This window comes from Fukomys damarensis, unplaced genomic scaffold (assembly GCF_012274545.1).
Source record: "Fukomys damarensis isolate Sample0158 unplaced genomic scaffold, DMR_v1.0_HiC HiC_scaffold_19, whole genome shotgun sequence".
Taxonomy (NCBI): domain Eukaryota; kingdom Metazoa; phylum Chordata; class Mammalia; order Rodentia; family Bathyergidae; genus Fukomys; species Fukomys damarensis.
The window spans coordinates 48168217-48185301 of NW_022900931.1; the positions used below are offsets into that span (position 1 = coordinate 48168217).

Consider the following 17085-nt stretch of genomic DNA (forward strand, 5'->3'; position numbering starts at 1 on the left):
CCCCCCCCCCCCCCCCCCCCCGGAGGTGGTTGCTATGGCAACGCGTCAACACCCGGGGCCCTGCGGCGGTGCGGGTGACCAAGGCGAAGAGATGGTGAGGCTCTGGGCGACCTTAGCTTAATGCTCTGAGCGGGGGCGGATTTCCGAGGGGGGTGAAGTAGTGGCTTTGGGAGGGCAGAAGTTGCATCTGCGGTCGGGGAGGACAGCCGTAGAGAAAGCAAAGGGCGTCTAGAGGGGCGTTCAGAAGAGGAATTAGGTGTGGGGTTCACAGGGATTGGCAGTGTGGAGTGAGGCGCAGAGAAAGGCATGTCTCAGCTGCTCCCGTCCCGTCAGCGTGGGCCACCATGGACTGGGGATTGTGGGATATGAGGTGTTGAAGAACACTGGTGCGGGGGAGGGGTCCTGGGTTATGTACCTGTTCCGGTATTACATTGCAGGGTGACCATGGGTCTAAAGTCCCTGAACCTCAGTTTTCTCTGCTGTTGCAGGGCTTTGGATCACTTAGTGGGTGGATACTCAATAAACAATTGTGAAAGAAGAAATTAATAAATGCATGAACGAGGTGGGCCCCAGGTTTGCAAGGCCCTGGAGATAAACTGGTACAGGGCTGGCAGGCCTGGGGTTCCCTGGGCTGGGGACTAGAAAGGCCATCAAGTTAGAGAAGGTCAGCAGGGCCCGGGAAGAGTCGTGTGTGTGTGTGTGTGTGTGTGTGTGTGTGTGTGTGTGGTCTTACCTGAACTGAGCGTTTTGAGCCCTGAGGGGTGAGGTGGAAGGTGGGTAGGTGTTGGAGCCTGTGGTTGTAGGAATTAACTGTAGAGTGTCTGTCAAATCAGGGGGCAGAGGTGGCTCTTGGGTATACCTGTGGACACATTTCTGGCTGAGAGCTGCAATGGTTTTCTGGGACTTAATGGGTTTCCAAAGAAATTTTTTTTAGTTAAGAAATACATCTCCAGCAAAGAGCAGTTCCCAACTTCTGCGGACTCCCTGAAGTGTGGCAGCGAGGGGCCCCTTCCTGGGTATGCATTTTGTTTGATTCTGTTTCTGCCCTCCCTGCAGCACAGTGGTGTGCACATGAGTGTGAGGGTCTAAGTATCACACCTGCTGTCTAAGGGCATACTGCAAATGTTGGCTCCCTTTTTCTCCTGTTTTACAGTTTTCTATTTCTAAGTCCTCATGAGTCAGTAAACTGTAATTAGATTAGACTTTTGGGCAGCAGGAGGACCCACATCAGGAATTTCTCGCCCAAGGGCTGTCCACAGCAGGGGTTTGGACAGCTGACTGAGCCCTTGTGAAGTCCCTCAGGCAGAATTGGACACACGGACACTTTGGAGAAGCAGTGGGTCCCAGTGGTCACTGGCAGGCTGTGCATGTGTGTGTGTGTGTGTGTGTGTGTGTGTGTGCGCGTGGTATGTACATATTAGTGCTACTCACTGGCTTTGAAGGGCATGGAAGAGTGAGAAGAGGTGGTGATGAGGCTCACAACTAAGCAGGCTTCCAGAACTCTTACAAAAATACTGACTAATAGTCAGAGGGACAGGGACCTCAGTACTGACTAGGATGTCAGGTTCAGGTGGCATCCTGCAGATGGCGACCTAGTCCCATTTGAAGAAAGGATACTATCTGGCTCAGAAAAAAAGGCAAGGGACCCGGTGTATGGCCATTCTCATCTTCTTAGTAATTAAAGTCCACAGAAAGGGAAGTAGAACCAGGCTGAGAGTTTGAAGCCTGAATTTGCCAGCTTACTGTGATTCTATATGTGTAAGAGGAACTACCCAGAGGGTGAGGAGGACGCCTAACAAAGGACAGACCTTCATTTTTGTTCAGTTGACAGGTGTTGCAGTTACATCAGGGAAACTCCACACTGATCTATTCCAGTTCTGCTCCTGCTTTGTCTTGCCGGGTTTGAGCTAAACATCCTGGCATATGAGATGCTGTGGTTTTATGGGCTGCACTCTCTTGCAGGCCCTCTGTTTGTTTTCAACTAAAAATTTTTATTATTCTTCCTGGTCATAAAAAGTTATCTACCCATGACAGAAAATTACTCAATAGGAGAAATGTCTTAAGATGGTAAAGCTTGCCTAAAGTTACTGTTAAATATTTTTGTGAAGATTCTTTCCATGCCACAAACAGTTTCACAGGAATATATATTTTTTGGTACTGGGGATTGAACTCAGGACCTTGTGCTTGCAAAACAGGCGGCAGCACCACTGAGCTAAATCCCCAACCCTCACGGGAATATTTATATCTTTCTTAGAATGTATTTTATTTTCTTTTACTCCTTTTGCACAACTGGCGACTGAACCCAGGGCCTTTGCACTGAGCTATACTTCTGAGTCCTTTATTATTTTTTATTTTGAGATAGGCTCTTGCTAAGTTGTCCAAGCTAGGTTCACACTTGTGATCCTCCTGGCTCAGCCTCCCAGAGTTCTGGGATTACAGGTGTATGCAACCATACCCTGTTTAGAATATATTTTCTCTAAGTCACTGTCTTCATCTATTTGACCAGATAATCTATCTGTAGTGGAGTCTCTCTTAGGACGCCCAGCTTTGGTCAGATTCTTGTGCTCCTGGGATGGGATAGTATATGAGGACAGAGGCAAGGGCTGGGGGTATAGCTCAGTAGCAGAGCACTTGTCTAGCATGCAGAAGGCCCTGGATTCAATTATCAGTACTATATGTGGGGTGTGTGGGTGTGTGGAGGGGAGGATTGGCTTAGTCACCATGGTGAACATATCAAAGCAAGACGCATCTATCTATCCCCAATCTGCCCCTGACCCCCACCCTGTCTCCTCAGCTATTGGGAGCTGGGAAGAGCTGCTTTTCTTTCAGGAGCTACCTCTCTCCAAGAAGGATTAGGTGAGCTTGTTGCTAGCCAATGCTCAGCTTCTTGGCAATACTCATTTGGTCATGCAAGAAATAAAACCCCCTCCTAAAAGAGCCTCTTGGCTACTGCTTCTGGTCCAGAAGGATCCAACTTTCCATTACTGCTTGGTGCTTCGTTTTTTTCTAGTACATTTACACAGTGACCTCCCTAATCCTTTTTGTTACTCTTGGCAAAACAGGTTATTCTAACCCTAGGGTAAGGCTTGTGGCTTCAGAGTCAGCAGTTCCCAAATGAGGTTTCTCCGATACCCAGCCCTAGAGCTCGGAGCTTCCCGCTGTCCTGCCCAGTGGCCACTTTTCTGTGGTCATCTGTTTTCCTTCCTCTGTTCTGACTTCGAGGCTCAGGTGTCAGTTAGTTCCTGTGGTGAACTTCTGACCTGGGTACCAAGGGCACAGGGAAGAGAAGATGCAGCTTCAGCCCCAGGAGCCTGTAGGGTGGTGGAAATCCCACAGGAGCTCTTGAAGAGAAACAGGGAAACACATGCAAAACAGTAATAATACTTTCCATCTGTACTCCAGAGCCCTTTACTGTACAGTGTTACCCACACTGCAGACCACATACATGAGCTGGAAAGTATGGAATAGTGGAGTGACTTGGAGTCAGGCTGCTGTGTCCCCAAAAGACATCCATCTCAATCCAGACTGTTGTCCTTGAGAGGTCGTCTTCCTCGGTCTTCTTCATTGTTCTTTATCAACCTGTTCGGTTCCTATGTGCTGGGAACTGAGCCTTTTTATTTATTTTTTATGATTACATACACGTTGAACGCGCACCATCCCCTCATGGTCCAAAGCCTCCCACCTTTTCCAGTTGTTCCCAATGCTTAGCCTCAATCCCACCTACTGCAGTTTCTGTTCATTTCCTCTTATTCTATTTTTAGTGGAATGGGGAGCAGTTGCTCACCACCCACCATATAATAACCCTTCAGAGGCTGTTATTAGGCGTCTTCAGTGCTGCTATATTTACCTTTTAATAAATCCAAGCTTTTTGGCTTTGCTGTACTGGGGCTGACTGAGGATGTAAAGGGCGGCTCCACTGTATAAGCTTTTTGCTGGCTATATCGGGAGGCGAGGAAGAGGCACACACAGCAGTGCTCATTGTTCAGAACAGAGCCAGCTGGAGAATAATTATCCAAGTTAGTGTGAAAACCTGATACAGGTGGAACAGGTGCTGCAGGGGTCTGGTTGGTAATGTCAGATCAGAGATCCTTCAAAACACTGTCCAGTGTTTAGTGACCTGGAATGCATGGTCCATTTCTATTTACTTCATCCCCTTGATGGCTGCGGATCCCCAGGCATTGAGGGACCCAATGTGCCCAGCCCTTTCCCCCGAGGTAGCCCAGTTTACACCCCTTGGGAGGGGTGATATGAGCTCCTGCAAAGTGAGGTTTGAATCAGCTTTACATTAAGCCTGGAGTCTTTGCAGAAACTGCTTCCTAGGCATAGATTTCTCTACTCTTGGGGCCCAGCTGAAGTTGGACTGACCTTTGAGAATGCAGGTTGTATTACTTGGGTTCTTGGTAATAAACCACAGAGCCAGTCTTGAATTCACATAGAAGGGAATGCAGTGCGAGGGATTTTTGAAAGCGCACAGAGTTTGCACCAGCTAGGTTTGGGACCTGTGAACAAAGGGAGGCTCTGCACTGGGAACAAGGCCAAAGTCAAAGCCAAGAATGGATTTGGTCGGGCTCATTGATGCATGGTTGTCCCTCAGCATTGCCAGCTTCAGATGCATGGTACTGCTGGTCTTATCACTGTTGCCCCAGATGTTGGCCAGGACATGGAAGTTTTCTTTGTTCTGCTGCTTGTAGCACTAGTTCTCTAGTTATTTCAGATTGCAGTGACTGCGTTGTCTCAGTTTGGGTTCCTCACCCAAATGGGAAGGCAACTACCTGATCTTCCAGGTTCTGTTACCAAAGATGAGCCCTGCCACCTACAATGATTAGATGGGAGAATTTGCCAAACATTAACAGTTTCTAGTGGTTAAATGGCTAGTGCACCCCAAAGGAGTACTGGGAGGAAAAGCGCCACACAGTGGATTTTAGGAACGTATTAATTGTGTGCCTGGTTGTAGCTGATAATCATTCATGGGCTACAGCGCATTAGGTCTTAATCACATGCCAAGCAGTGGGCAAGGTGCTTCTACATCCTTTCTATACTCTGGTCCCCACTATGACTTTGTGAGACTACAAGACCTGCAGGAGCTCAAGTAGCATGTCATTTGTGAAGGGGTCCTGGTGCTCAGGCTGAGAAGACTGGTGGCATTCCTGGGGAGGTGAAGTGTTGCTCCTCCCCCTGCCATTCCCTTTTCCTTTATTCTTCCTTCCATACTGCATGACCATCTTAGTCTTCCTCAGCTTCTGGGACTGTAGAAATGCTTCTTTTTTTCCTGTTTATGATTACTGGTACATTTTAGGTATACAGTACAGTTACATTCACCATTGGGATCCTGCACCTTTCCATGATGTATCTTGGGTCATATTTAGAAATGCTTCTTTTTGCAGGGTTTATATGCTCCACCCTTGTCCACGGTCTCCCCTGTTTCTATAGGGATGCTGTCCACTTGTTGCTTTTTGTCCCTGTGTTTCAGGGCTTACACAGGTCTTTCCCTAAGTGTTTTTCCCACATGCCAGGCCCCAGCACAGGCTGAAGAATTGTTTTGCCGCCTAGGTTCTGGATGCCACTCCAGACTGATGACCTCTGTACTGATAATGACTTTCTGCTTCTTTCTGCAGCCGCTAAGTGGAAGTGTTGTCCTGAGCGCCTCTTCTACTGCTTCCAATAGATCACAAAATAGAACTCGCTATCGGACCAAAGCCATGAACTCTGAGGTGGATGAGAGCCTCTTCGGAGGAGTCAAGGTAGAACCTTTCGCAGGCCCCTCCAAGTACCTCTTGCTTGGAGGCAAAGCCCAGACCATTGTAGATCAGGACAAAGCTTGTACTGGCCAAGCCCCTATGCTCACTCTTGTAGGTCAAGGCTCAGATGGAGATAAAGGGGCAATTCTGAGGCCTCTGGCCAGGGTGAACAGGGCACCTGGCTTCCAGTTCTCTGAAGTCTGCAATCTTCACAGCATTTAAACTCTGGTGTGATGTTGAAGGGAGATCCAGCTGCACAGAGCTGGACACGTGCTCAGGGAAAGCCAGGGATGAAAGCATCTGAGGGCCAGCAGGCCCAGCTGGCAGACACAGCCATCAGGAGAGAAGAGCATCACGGCACGAGGCAGATGACCTCCCGTCCTACTAGCTCCATTGAAACAATGACTTAGGTTTGGGAAACAAGCCGGTCTTTGTTTGCAGGTCTCATTTGGACTAAGAGCCTGACAACTCCATTTAAAATTGTTTTTTATTTTTATCGGTCCATGTTTGCAGTACATAATGATTGCATTCATGTGGGGAACTGGTAATGTACATAACACATCTTAATTCCTCTTCTGTCCTCCCTTTCCTCCCTTCTTTCTTCCTCCATCTCTTGGTTCTCTTTCCATTTGTAAAACATCTATCTTATTATCTATCTTTTATTTTGCTCTTCAATTTATTTATTTACTTTTTGGGTTTCTCATATAAAAGAAATCATGTACTCTTTAAGCATGCATATGTGATTAATTTCACTTAACATTGTGATATCAAGGTGTATCCGTTTTCTACAAATGACTGAAGTTTATTCATATAGCGGAGTAGCACTCTACTGTGTATAAATCCCATATTTTCTTTTTCTTTTCTTTTTTCTTTTTCTTTTCTTTTCTTTTTTTTTTTTTTTGTACCAGGGATCGAACTTGGGTCCTTGAGCTTGTGAGGCAGGTGGTGGAACCACTGAGCTAAATCCCCGCCCTGCCATATTTTCTTTATCCATGTATTTGTTGATGGATATATAGACAACTCCTTAAAAAGGAGAACCTCAGAATTGCTTTGAAAACTTTGGGTACGCATGAAGTTCAGAAGGTGAGAAAGAGGGAAGAGAAGACAACGAGGCACAGAGAGCGAGGCAGTTGAGAGGGTGAGGAAGAGGGGAAGAAAGAGTGCACTGGTGGCGTGGGGCCCCTGGCAGCAGGTAGGCTGAGGAGCAGATACCTCCTCTCTGTTCCTGCTCGTCCCTCCTCATTGTAGGTGGAAGAGAATTTTCCAGGGGGTTAAAGCTACGCATCTTTTTAAGACTCCCATTCCGCTGCGGTTTTCCTAGTGGGAAGGGGAAAATCCAATGAATGCAGCTTCACTTATAGACACTCTTTTGGTGCGGGGGGACCCACGTGGAGTTTTCTAGCCGAAGTGAAGAGGTTTGGAAATGGGGGAGTGTGTCAGGAGACTGACAAAAGGGCATCAGAAAAATGCCATTCCATCCAGTTTTCCTTGGTCTTCGGTGTGAGTGTGAGTCTGGAAGTTCTTCAGCTGGCAGCAGGGGGCAGAAGTGGCCTGTGGCGTGACTGAGCGGTGCCTGCCTGGAGGCGGAGATGGGCAGCAGGTGGCAGCAGCACGCAGAGGACAGAGGGCCAAGAGAAGCCCTCAGGTGGGCAAGGCCATGCCCTTGCCTCCAGCCAGGGTCCCAGGGGCTGCAGGGACACAGGAGGTCTGTCCTGTGTTCAGACAGTCTCTGAAATAAGTGAGTTAATTTCTTGTCATCTAATGTCTGTGTGGCCAGAAAAAAAAAAAAAAGGAAAAAAAGAAAAAAAGAAAAATCACACGTGTAGTGTGTATTCATCGTGCTGAATTCTAAACTCACTGACCTCTCACCACCTTTTAAGAACAGATCACCTGGAAACCATTTAGCTATGTCTAACTCCCTCAGTATGTCTTTTAAAATTTATCATTGGTAAGGATTAAAAACTAAAATATAGATTATATTAACAAATTGTGTTGCTTCAAACCCACAGCGTGGTCCAAGGAAGATAATTATTCCTTCTTTGAGAAAGGCAAAACCTTCATGGAGAGACGAGGACCTAGAAACCAAAGATCTACTTTTCATTCCTGATAATTTTTAAAGTAGAGAGAGACAAACACTGGTAGCCCCTCTCCTCCTGTCCCACTTCAACTGTCAGTGCCTCCTGTGAGGAATGCCTGTGGGAGAATAAGAGGCTTGTTCTTAAAAGATTGGGTCAGGACAGAGCACCACACAATGTTCCAACAGGGAGGTCCAGTGGCTTCCCCGCACTAGCTGCTCATGGTCCCCTGTGCTCTGGGCGCAGCAAGCTTCCTCTTTGCTGGGTGGGGTGAGGGAAAGTTCAGACTGGCCAGCAAGAACCGGGTGACAGCCTTTAAGGAATATCCTTTCTACCTCATAGCCCCCAGCCCAGGGCCAGAGAGACAGCCCCATTGTGCTCCTGAGAGACAAGCATACCATCCGGAAAACTCTCACTGCCCTGGGCCTGGACCATAAGCCACAGACCATCCAGCTCATCACCAGGGACATGGTTCGAGAACTCGTGTGAGTCTGCAGGGTTGCAAGCCCAGGCTGCCCTCGCTTGGCCCCACACTTCCTCCGAGGGCTTTTTGGGAAGCTCGGGACACTTGCTTGCTTTTGCTTTCATTATGTTGGCGCTGTCGCTGTTTATTTCCTAGTTAGTCCCCCTGCTTCCCGTTTTGTTTCATGGTTCTTTCTTGCGCATCCTGGGCTCTCACAATTCTCCCCTTGTCTATGTCGTGCCACCGCCCTTCACTTCAGGCTTCTTTCTTCTCCCCACCTTCTGGCTGCCTGTGGGATCTGAGGGACTGACAGAGGGGAGTACTCAGCGGGTGCTGGCCAAGCTCCTATTAGTGCAGTTGGTGGAGGGCAGCAATCTAGATGAATCACTTCCTTTCAGCTGCATCAAGAATCCCAAGCAAAGGGAAACGACCCAGTGCCTCATTGGCCCTAGACTCGGAGGCTATCAGAGGAGATTCACAGGGGCTCCCGGATACCTTCAAAACTAGCTCAGCCTTGTTTCCTGACTGCCCCGATCCCAGAGCGCTTGAGGCCAACCTCAGCAAAATGTATGGAAGCCCACACCTTTGGTACTGGGGGTCAAATGTGGGTCCTTGCGCTTTCGAGGCAGGCAGTGGAACCACTGAGTTAAATAAAGCCCCAGCCCTTATCAGTTTACTCTTATGTTAGTGCTCTCCCGCCTCTGTACCTGTTCTTCCCAGTCTCGCCCCCACAAGATGAAAATGCACATCTCCAGAAATGCTGCCCGTGGCATGAGCTGGGGAGGTTGGCTGGGACACAGTGCAGGAGCTGGCCTAGGCTGCAGCTTCCTGTTGAGCTCAGTCATGCCAGACACGGTCAGCAGTCACGCAGCCAGGCACAGGGCTGAGAATGGCTCCTTCTTGGGGTCGGCTTCTTCTGTGGATGGTCTGGACCCAAGAGCTGGTTGTGTTTCAGACCTGGTGTCTTAGATGCAACTCTCTTCAGGTCACTCCAAATCCCAGGCTGTTTTGTGCCATACCACCTGGTAAACCACAGTTATCCTGTCTGAGGCCAAGTCCACTCACTGGTTCTGTCTACCTTGTGGACAACCCCTCCCCCTATCAAACTAGTTTTATTACATGAGGTTTCACTTCCTGTCTCAGACGGTCTGCGTCTTATTGCTATGCACCTGTTAAACTGCCTCACCCAGAAGCAGCTTTATTCCCACCCCCTGACTGCTCCCTCCCCCACCTTTAATGTATGTCATTTGTTTGTAATCATTATAATTACCTATAGATTTGTTGAATGTGTTGGGCAGCTACCAGGAGAGGTCTATAGACATGTCTTCAGCAACTGTTGATCGGAGATATTAATTAGTATTTAGGGTTCAAAGCTTCTCTCCAGCTGGACCGACAGGGATGTTTAGATTTCTCACCGGCATCCATTTCCACCTTGTCTGGCGTCCTCTTGCCCTTTTTTCTTTTTTAATGTCACCAGGAATAATCTATTTTTAAAGTTTGATTCAACAACTTTGCTTGGAGGGCTCACTCAGGCCCAAGCGCTGTGCCAGAGGCCGTGCAGCTATGTCGTTAGACAGAGTCTGTACCCTGACGGAGCTCATAAAGGAAGCAGCGTTTGCACCGTCACGATGAGGGCACTGACCGCCACGACAGGGTCAGAGGAGGAGGTGGTCTGTGGGGCTGGTGGCAGGGTGGCATACAGGAGCACAGAGCAGGGCTGAGGACAGCTGCCCAGAGAAGGTAGCATATGAGCTGGACTTCAGAGAACAAGAATTTACCCCCCGCCATTTTTTGGCAGGAAGGGGATTGAAGCCAGGGCCTTCATACTGAGTTACATCCTCTGTCCTTTATTTATTAATTAATTTTAATTAATTTTTTTTGGTACCAGGGATCGAACTCTGGACCTTGTGCTTACAAGGCAGGTAGCAGCACCACTGAGCTAAATCCCTGGCCCTCTTTTTTATGTTTTGAGACAGGGTCTCCCCTAAGTCACTACGTTGCCCTGTCTGGGCTCGAACTTGTGATATTCTTGCTTCAGTTTCTCAGAGTGCTGGGATTACAGGCCTGTGCCGCCATCCGCAATGAAGATGTCTCTCTTCAATCTGCAGCGTTACTTGATTTTCACTCGGCACCCCCCACTCCCATGCAGTAGCAGCCTCTCCTTCCTGGCTGAGTCCACACAGGAGGGTTGGAGGGTATGTGGAACCCCAGGTAGGTGCTCAGGATTCCCTGCTTCTCCTTTCTAACTCTCTTCTATTCCTGTGTCAGTGTTCCCACAGAGGACCCCTCCGGGGAATCCCTGATCATCAGCTCTGAGGAGTTTGAGCGGATCAAAAGGGCTTCCCACGTTCTGACCAGAGAAGAGTTGGAGGCCAGGGAGCAGGCCTTGAAGAAGGAGAAGGAAGCCATTGTGGTAGCTACCCTCCCGGAGCCCTGACACTGCAGATGGGTGGCAGAATCGAGATGCCCGGAGAGCTGTCAGCTTCTTGTGACAGTGGGGACTCCCTGTTGTTAGGGGATTCTGAAGCGAGGTGTGAATGTGCAGTTAATGAAGAAATGTTAGCCGGGCGTGGTGACGCATGCCTGTCATCCCAGCACTAGGGAGGCTGAGGCAGGAGCATCGCTGTGAGTTCAAGACCAGCCTGGACTACAAAGTGAGTGCCAGGTCAGTCTCAACTACATAGTGAGACCCTGTTTCAAAAAACAAAAAACAAAAGCAAACAAAAACAGTGTTGCAGAGTGAAAGCTGGAGAGGAACACCTGAGATGCGGTGGGGTGGGGATTCGTAGGCCAAAGGGGGGTTGAGGTTGAGGCCAGGCTGGGAAACCTTATAGACTGAGGCCGAGTCACTGTGGGTCACCTGGGTGTCCAGATCCCTCAGACCCAGTCTGGTCTCCCTTAGGATGCAGTGACTACACGCAAGAAGATCATGAAGCAGAAGGAAATGGCAAGGAAGAATAATAAGAAGCTCAGTGACCTGGAGGAGGAGGCTAAGGAGCGGGCCCAGGACCTCCTGCAGAGAGCCAGCAAGCTGCGCATGGAGCAGGAAGAGGAGCTCAAGTACGTGAACAAGGTGGGCCTCTTCCCTTCGCCCCTCCTCTGAGGACTTGGTGCCGTGGCCCGCCCTCCTCTTATTCACACACTGGGTCAGGTGAGGGGCTGGTGGGGGAGCCAGAGGCGTGACTAGCTAGGTGGGCAGGGGGAGAGCTGGACTTGCCACCCTTACTGCTATGATCAGAAGGGACTGGCTTTGCCACTGCTCATTGTGTGACCCTGGGCAAGTCACTTGCCCTCCCTGAGCCTTTTTTCCTTCATTTGTAAAATGAAAGTGGTGACCCTTTGTAGCAGCACTGTTGGCAGAATTAAATAAGCTAAAATCTGGGAGAGCCTTGAGAATTATGATTGATGATTAAGTATAAGGATATTGCTCTTATCCTGCTAATTCAATTCTGGTCACTGACAATGGTGCAGGCAATAGGATTTATTGTGACTTCAGCCCAGAGTGGTTCTTTTAGCAGAGAGTGTGAAGACCAGGCACTCATTTGAAATTCTATTTAGTAACTCATTTGCCTATGGTTCGCTTCTGCCCAAGTGAAACATGCTGACTCCTCAGTCCCTTCATCTCTGATTTCTATCTCTTAGGTAATCTTCCCTGCTTACACCTCCTGTTCTTTTCCAGGGCTTTTATGTCTTATTTTATTGGTGGGCCCATGCATGGTTTCATCCCTTTTGGTGTCATGTTGGGCTCTTCCAGTGCATAAATCAGTCACGTGGCGTCTGTTAGGGTGTCTTAGCTCCCCTGAGCTTAACTTGGGGTTCATGGTTTCCTAAGTGGGACCATAAGCCTCGGAAACTATGGAGATTCTGTGTGTATTTGTGTAGGTGAATTTTATGAAGGAGAGGAGAGGGCTTATAACTTTCGTCATCTCCAAAAGGGTAACCCATCACCCCGCAAGCACCTTGTAACCCCAGAACACACTAGTCTGGGTCTCTCTTTGCACAGACCCTATTGCATAGTAGGAACCCAACTGATGTCTGAGCTGGACTATATTAAGGCGGAGGGCAAATTACTGAATGATTTTGCGGCTCTGGACTTGAGCAGCTGCACACACTGCCAGCCTACTCGGAGGTATTTACTCCCATTACTCCCCCATAAACTTCCACGCACCCACAATGTGTCCTTCTCTGTCCTTACCCCTCAGGCCTAGCGCCACAGTTTCTTCCCCACTCCCTAGATCATCCTCAATGCCAAGTGCCATGCCATCCGGGATGCCCAAATCCTGGAGAAGCAGCAAATACAAAGAGAGCTGGATGCGGAGGAGAAGCGGCTGGATCAGATGATGGAAGTGGAGAGGCAGAAATCCATTCAAAGGCAGGAGGAGCTGGAGAGGAAGAGGAGGGAGGAAAGAATACGGTAAAGATGTGCTTTAAGTCATTGTGGAGTTCCTCCAGGTCCACGGGTCTTTTTTTTTGGCGGCGGGTGGGTACCGGGGATCGAACTCAGGACTTTACACTTGCGAAGCAGGCGGTGGAACCACTGAGCTAAATCCCCAGCCCAGGGTCCATGTATCTTAGCAAAGAGGCACCAGATGGGACTTGGGCGTTGTCACCATCTACCGTCCCCCCGGAGGGTACAAACAGGCACAGGACTTTAAAGCTCATTTTCATGGTCATCACAGGTGCATCCCGATGTGGCCCCAGTTCAGTCTCATTTCTCACCACTTCCTGCCACCCACTGTACACTTCCTGTTTTCTCAGCATGCTAGGGCTCATCACAGATTCCCTCTGTTTGGAATAGTGGTCTCTTTCCTTTTCTTCTGGGCAAATGCTTTCCCTTCCTATAGTAAGTGGCTTTGCTGTCACCCCCACTCCAGGATCCCTCACTTCAGGCAGGTTTGGGAGCTGCCTCCTCTGTCCCCTGTCATTGTCACGCGCCTCTTCTCAGGATGTGGTTTCTTCTCCACCCTCGCTAGGCTTGGAGCTCATTAAGGACAGGGGCATGTCATTCCTCTCTGAAACTCCAGGCCCTAGCAGAGTGTTCGTCCTGTAGTGGGTGCTCAGTTAGCACTAGAGCGAATAAATTCAGTCCCTCTCCCTTCATTCCGCAGAACAGGACAAGTCCCAGAGCAGATAAATTGTGGAGCCATAGTGCCCTAGAGTTAGAACACCGGCCACACACAATCTGTGAATTTCCTGTAGGAGAAGTCCTTGTACTACACTCTGATTGGCAGTTTTATCTCCCCAGCTGTATTTGGTTACTTTGAACTGTGTATCTCTGTGGTTCTAGTAGGTGCCCGGTAGGCTGCAGAAGGCTCCAAGCCAGTTTATTTTGTGGCTAAGTGGCTTGCACCTTCTGCATGGACTGCCCCAATGCAGGAAATATCTCTGCTTTACTAGGCAGTTCTAATGCCTTGCCCTGGCCCTATTGAGCTCATGCCTGCTTTTAGGTTCATTTCACCTGGAGTAGGAAGCCCATGCATCCTCCCTCTGAAAGGGAAACCTGCACTCCTTCGCCTTGAGTCCTTCCAAATCTTGTCTTCTCTCAATTTCCAACCTTTACTGATGTCACGGGGTCTAGATGCTCCCAAATTTACTGACATCGCAGGCACACACATTGTGTTCCTGGTGACGGCAGTCTCCCGCTCTTTCCTCGGACTGGGGATCACCTGACCGAGAGACTTCCTCCATCTTAGCTCTTAAATGTAGGTGTAGATCTAAAAAACAGTTGTCAACGAGGTGTCGGAGGTTCTGAGCCATTCTAGACAGCAGCTTAGTTCCTTTTTTGAGGCTCATTGGCGTTTGCTTTTTTGTCTAATGATTCCAATCACAGATAAAGCTTTTAATAACTTTGTGAAAACAGACAAACAAACAAACACAAAACAGTTGTCAGAGGAGGGGCAGGGCAGGTGATAACAGAAGCACTGGAAGTGTTAGAAGTCCTGGGCTTTGTAATTGTGTGAAAATTCATGAAGCTGGTTCCTATACTCAGAGAAAATGGGAAAAGGCAGGATTTGAGAAACTCATTCCACCCCACCCCACGGGACTGTCCTATGCTGCCCGATAGCACAGTCGTGCAGGTACCTACCACTGGTGGTTCAGAGCTGCCTGGCAGCGAGACACACAAATTACGGCCCCACTGTGAACGTGTAAAAGGGGCTCTTGCCAAATTGTCCCTGGCAAACCTCCCACCTTAGACGGAGGTTGGAGCAGAGGGACTTGCGTCCTCGGTACCTGTAACACTGTGTCACTGTTCCCTCCCAGAGGAAGACGGCACATTGTGGAGCAGATGGAAAGGAACCAGGAGGAGCGCTCGCTGCTTGCGGAGCAGAGGGAGCAGGAGAAGGAGCAGATGCTGGAGTACATGGAGCAGCTCCATGAGGAGGATCTGCGGGTAACAGTGCTGGACAGGCCACGCTGGGTTTCACCGGCTACAGCAACACAGCCCTCCAAGATTTTGGGGATTCAGGGTGTGGACTGATTCTCTGTCAGGCACATGCTCCTTTCACAACACCATCACCGTCCACTTTTTATTGCCACATTAAGTATTTATTTGGTCATGGCGTCACTCTGGGGGATGAGCAATGATTTGGGTAGATATTGTTCCTGCCTCCCTGGGACCCGGGGTCCGAGAATGACATCTCAGTGTGAATAGACACATAAAGCAAGTCTGAGGCTGCATGCTTTGCACAAGTAAACACAGACGTGCTTTGTAGTCTGTGTCCACCCCTGAAGGATATAACACTCTTTGTAGATGCGCACTGGCCATGCCTTAGTTCCTGGCTCCCTGTTGTTACTTTGTCTAAAGTGCATAGCATCCCATTGTCATTAATTGGGTGGCAGAGCCAACCCTTTCCTTTCTGGGAACCTAAATAAAATTAGACATAACCACTGCAAAAAAGCAGTCTGATGACATAGTTGCCCAAGGTAAGGAGACTCACAAGTCCTTCGCGACATGTCTGATCTGCTTTGTTGTGAGGTTACACAGGCACAGAGGGACGACCGGCTGTTGGGGCGTCTGTGGTTTTTTGCCCTTCATTATTTTATTTTGAAAAATTTACATGCCCAGAAAAATTGAAAGAATTGTATCCTGCCCCCTAATTCTTGACTTAGATTGAATGAATATTAACAATTTACTTTAGTTGCCTGTTCTCATATATATTAAAATCTATTGTTAATCTATTTTATTTTACTTTTTTGGTGCTAGGGATGGAGCTCAGGACTTTGTGCTTGAGAGGCAGGTGTGGAGCCACTGAGCTAAATCCCCAGCCCTGTTAATCTACTTTAAATTGCAGATATCTTGACCACTTGCCACTAAAACACGTCAGTCTGAAGAACAATGCCAGTCTTAGATATCAGTAGTACCCTTATCACATTCCCATTAGAAACTCTAATCGAGTGATGCCATGGTGTCACCTAACACTTAATCCATATTACAGTTATCCCAAAAGTGTACTTATAGATTTTTTTGCCAAACCAGGCTGCAATCAAAGTTTGCATTGCATTTATTCAAGTTGCTTTAGTCTGTTTTGATCTAAAGGAGTTTCTCAGTTATTGATTTATTTTTTTTAAATATATTTTGTTGCTGGGTGTGGTGGCACATGCCTGTAATCCCAGCACTCGGGAGGCTGAGGCAGGAGGATCACTGTGAGTTCGAGACCAGCTTGGGCTACAAAGTGAATCCCAGGTCAGTCTCAACTATATAGTGAGACCCTGCCTCAAAGAACAAAAATACTTTGTTTAGTTGACATGGTAATCGCACGTATTTATGGTGTACTGTGTGCAGTGGTCATATCACCTCCAGCATTTACTCTTTCTTTGGGAACAGTCAGAATCTCCTCTTCATGTCTTTTGAAATATAGAATGAGCTGCTGTCAGCTGTAGTTCTCCCATGGTGCTACAGAACATTGGAAGCTATTCCTCCTATCCAGTTGTACCACTGTGCCATTAACCATCCTCTGTCCACCCCCCATTCATTTATTTTTATTACACTGATATTTAGAGGCGTCCAGGCCAGGTGCCTTAAAGGACATTCCATACTGGGATTTGTGTGATGTTTTCCTCATCGCACAACTTACCTTGTGGAGCACATATTCCTTTATTTTTATTTTTACCCCCCCCCCATTTATCGATGACTGAATTGTCATCAGCCTGTGTGTTTCATGGTGGCGAGCGACTGGGGCCTGTGAAGGGTCCCACAGGTGGGCAGACTTGTAAGTAGGAAGGTTATCAGGGCACCTGCAGTGTGGGCATCAGCCTGAGAAGTGGGATGAAGGTCAGTGGGTGGTTGAGGGAGCAGGGGGCATTTGGCCTTGTGAAGTGCTTGAGAAGGGGACCAAGGCTCAGGGGAGAGAGTGAGAAAGGCCAAGAAGGAGTCAAGTGGGGCAGATGTGCAGGGAAGGAGGGTGAGAAAAAAAGACCGGGAAATCCAACCAGATTGTGGGGAGGGGGATTGATGGGAATTTCCAGGAGTCAGTGAGTCAGTACCATTCCTCTGAGGCTGGGTCATGCCTCTCCCTGAGTCTCCAGGAGGTAATGGGAGCTTTAGGTTAGAAATTCCGCGCCTGCCCTGCTGTAGAGCTGCCCTGTAATCTCAGAGTGCAAGAGTGAAAGGAGTTTATCTGGGCTGCTCTGAGGGTTTCAAAGATGAGAAACAGGGAAAGTACTTGGTTTCTTGGAAATGAAATGAGCCAACAAAAACAACAAACCAGAGAGTAAATAACTAAAGAAGAAAGCAAATAAACCCATGATTGTCTGTATATCCTGGATCAGAGGCCGGCAGCTTCTTTAGCTTTGAGGGTCAGTGGGATTA

General features: G+C 48.5%; 1 protein-coding gene across 2 annotated transcripts in view; it reads left to right on the forward strand.

Moving 5' to 3' along the window:
• Positions 1–17085, forward strand: part of Cfap45 (cilia and flagella associated protein 45) — a 34502-nt gene that overhangs the window by 7368 nt on the left and 10049 nt on the right. The window contains exons 1-7 of one of the 2 annotated variants that reach the window (XM_010616688.2): positions 27–94; positions 5616–5741; positions 8156–8298; positions 10545–10689; positions 11179–11349; positions 12512–12690; positions 14538–14667. In XM_010616688.2, the coding sequence (XP_010614990.1) occupies positions 35–94; positions 5616–5741; positions 8156–8298; positions 10545–10689; positions 11179–11349; positions 12512–12690; positions 14538–14667 (954 nt within the window). In that variant the 5' untranslated portion in view covers positions 27–34. Of the gene's footprint in view, positions 1–26; positions 95–5615; positions 5742–8155; positions 8299–10544; positions 10690–11178; positions 11350–12511; positions 12691–14537; positions 14668–17085 lie in introns of those variants that run through there. The other variant, XM_010616689.3, reaches the window with a different exon arrangement.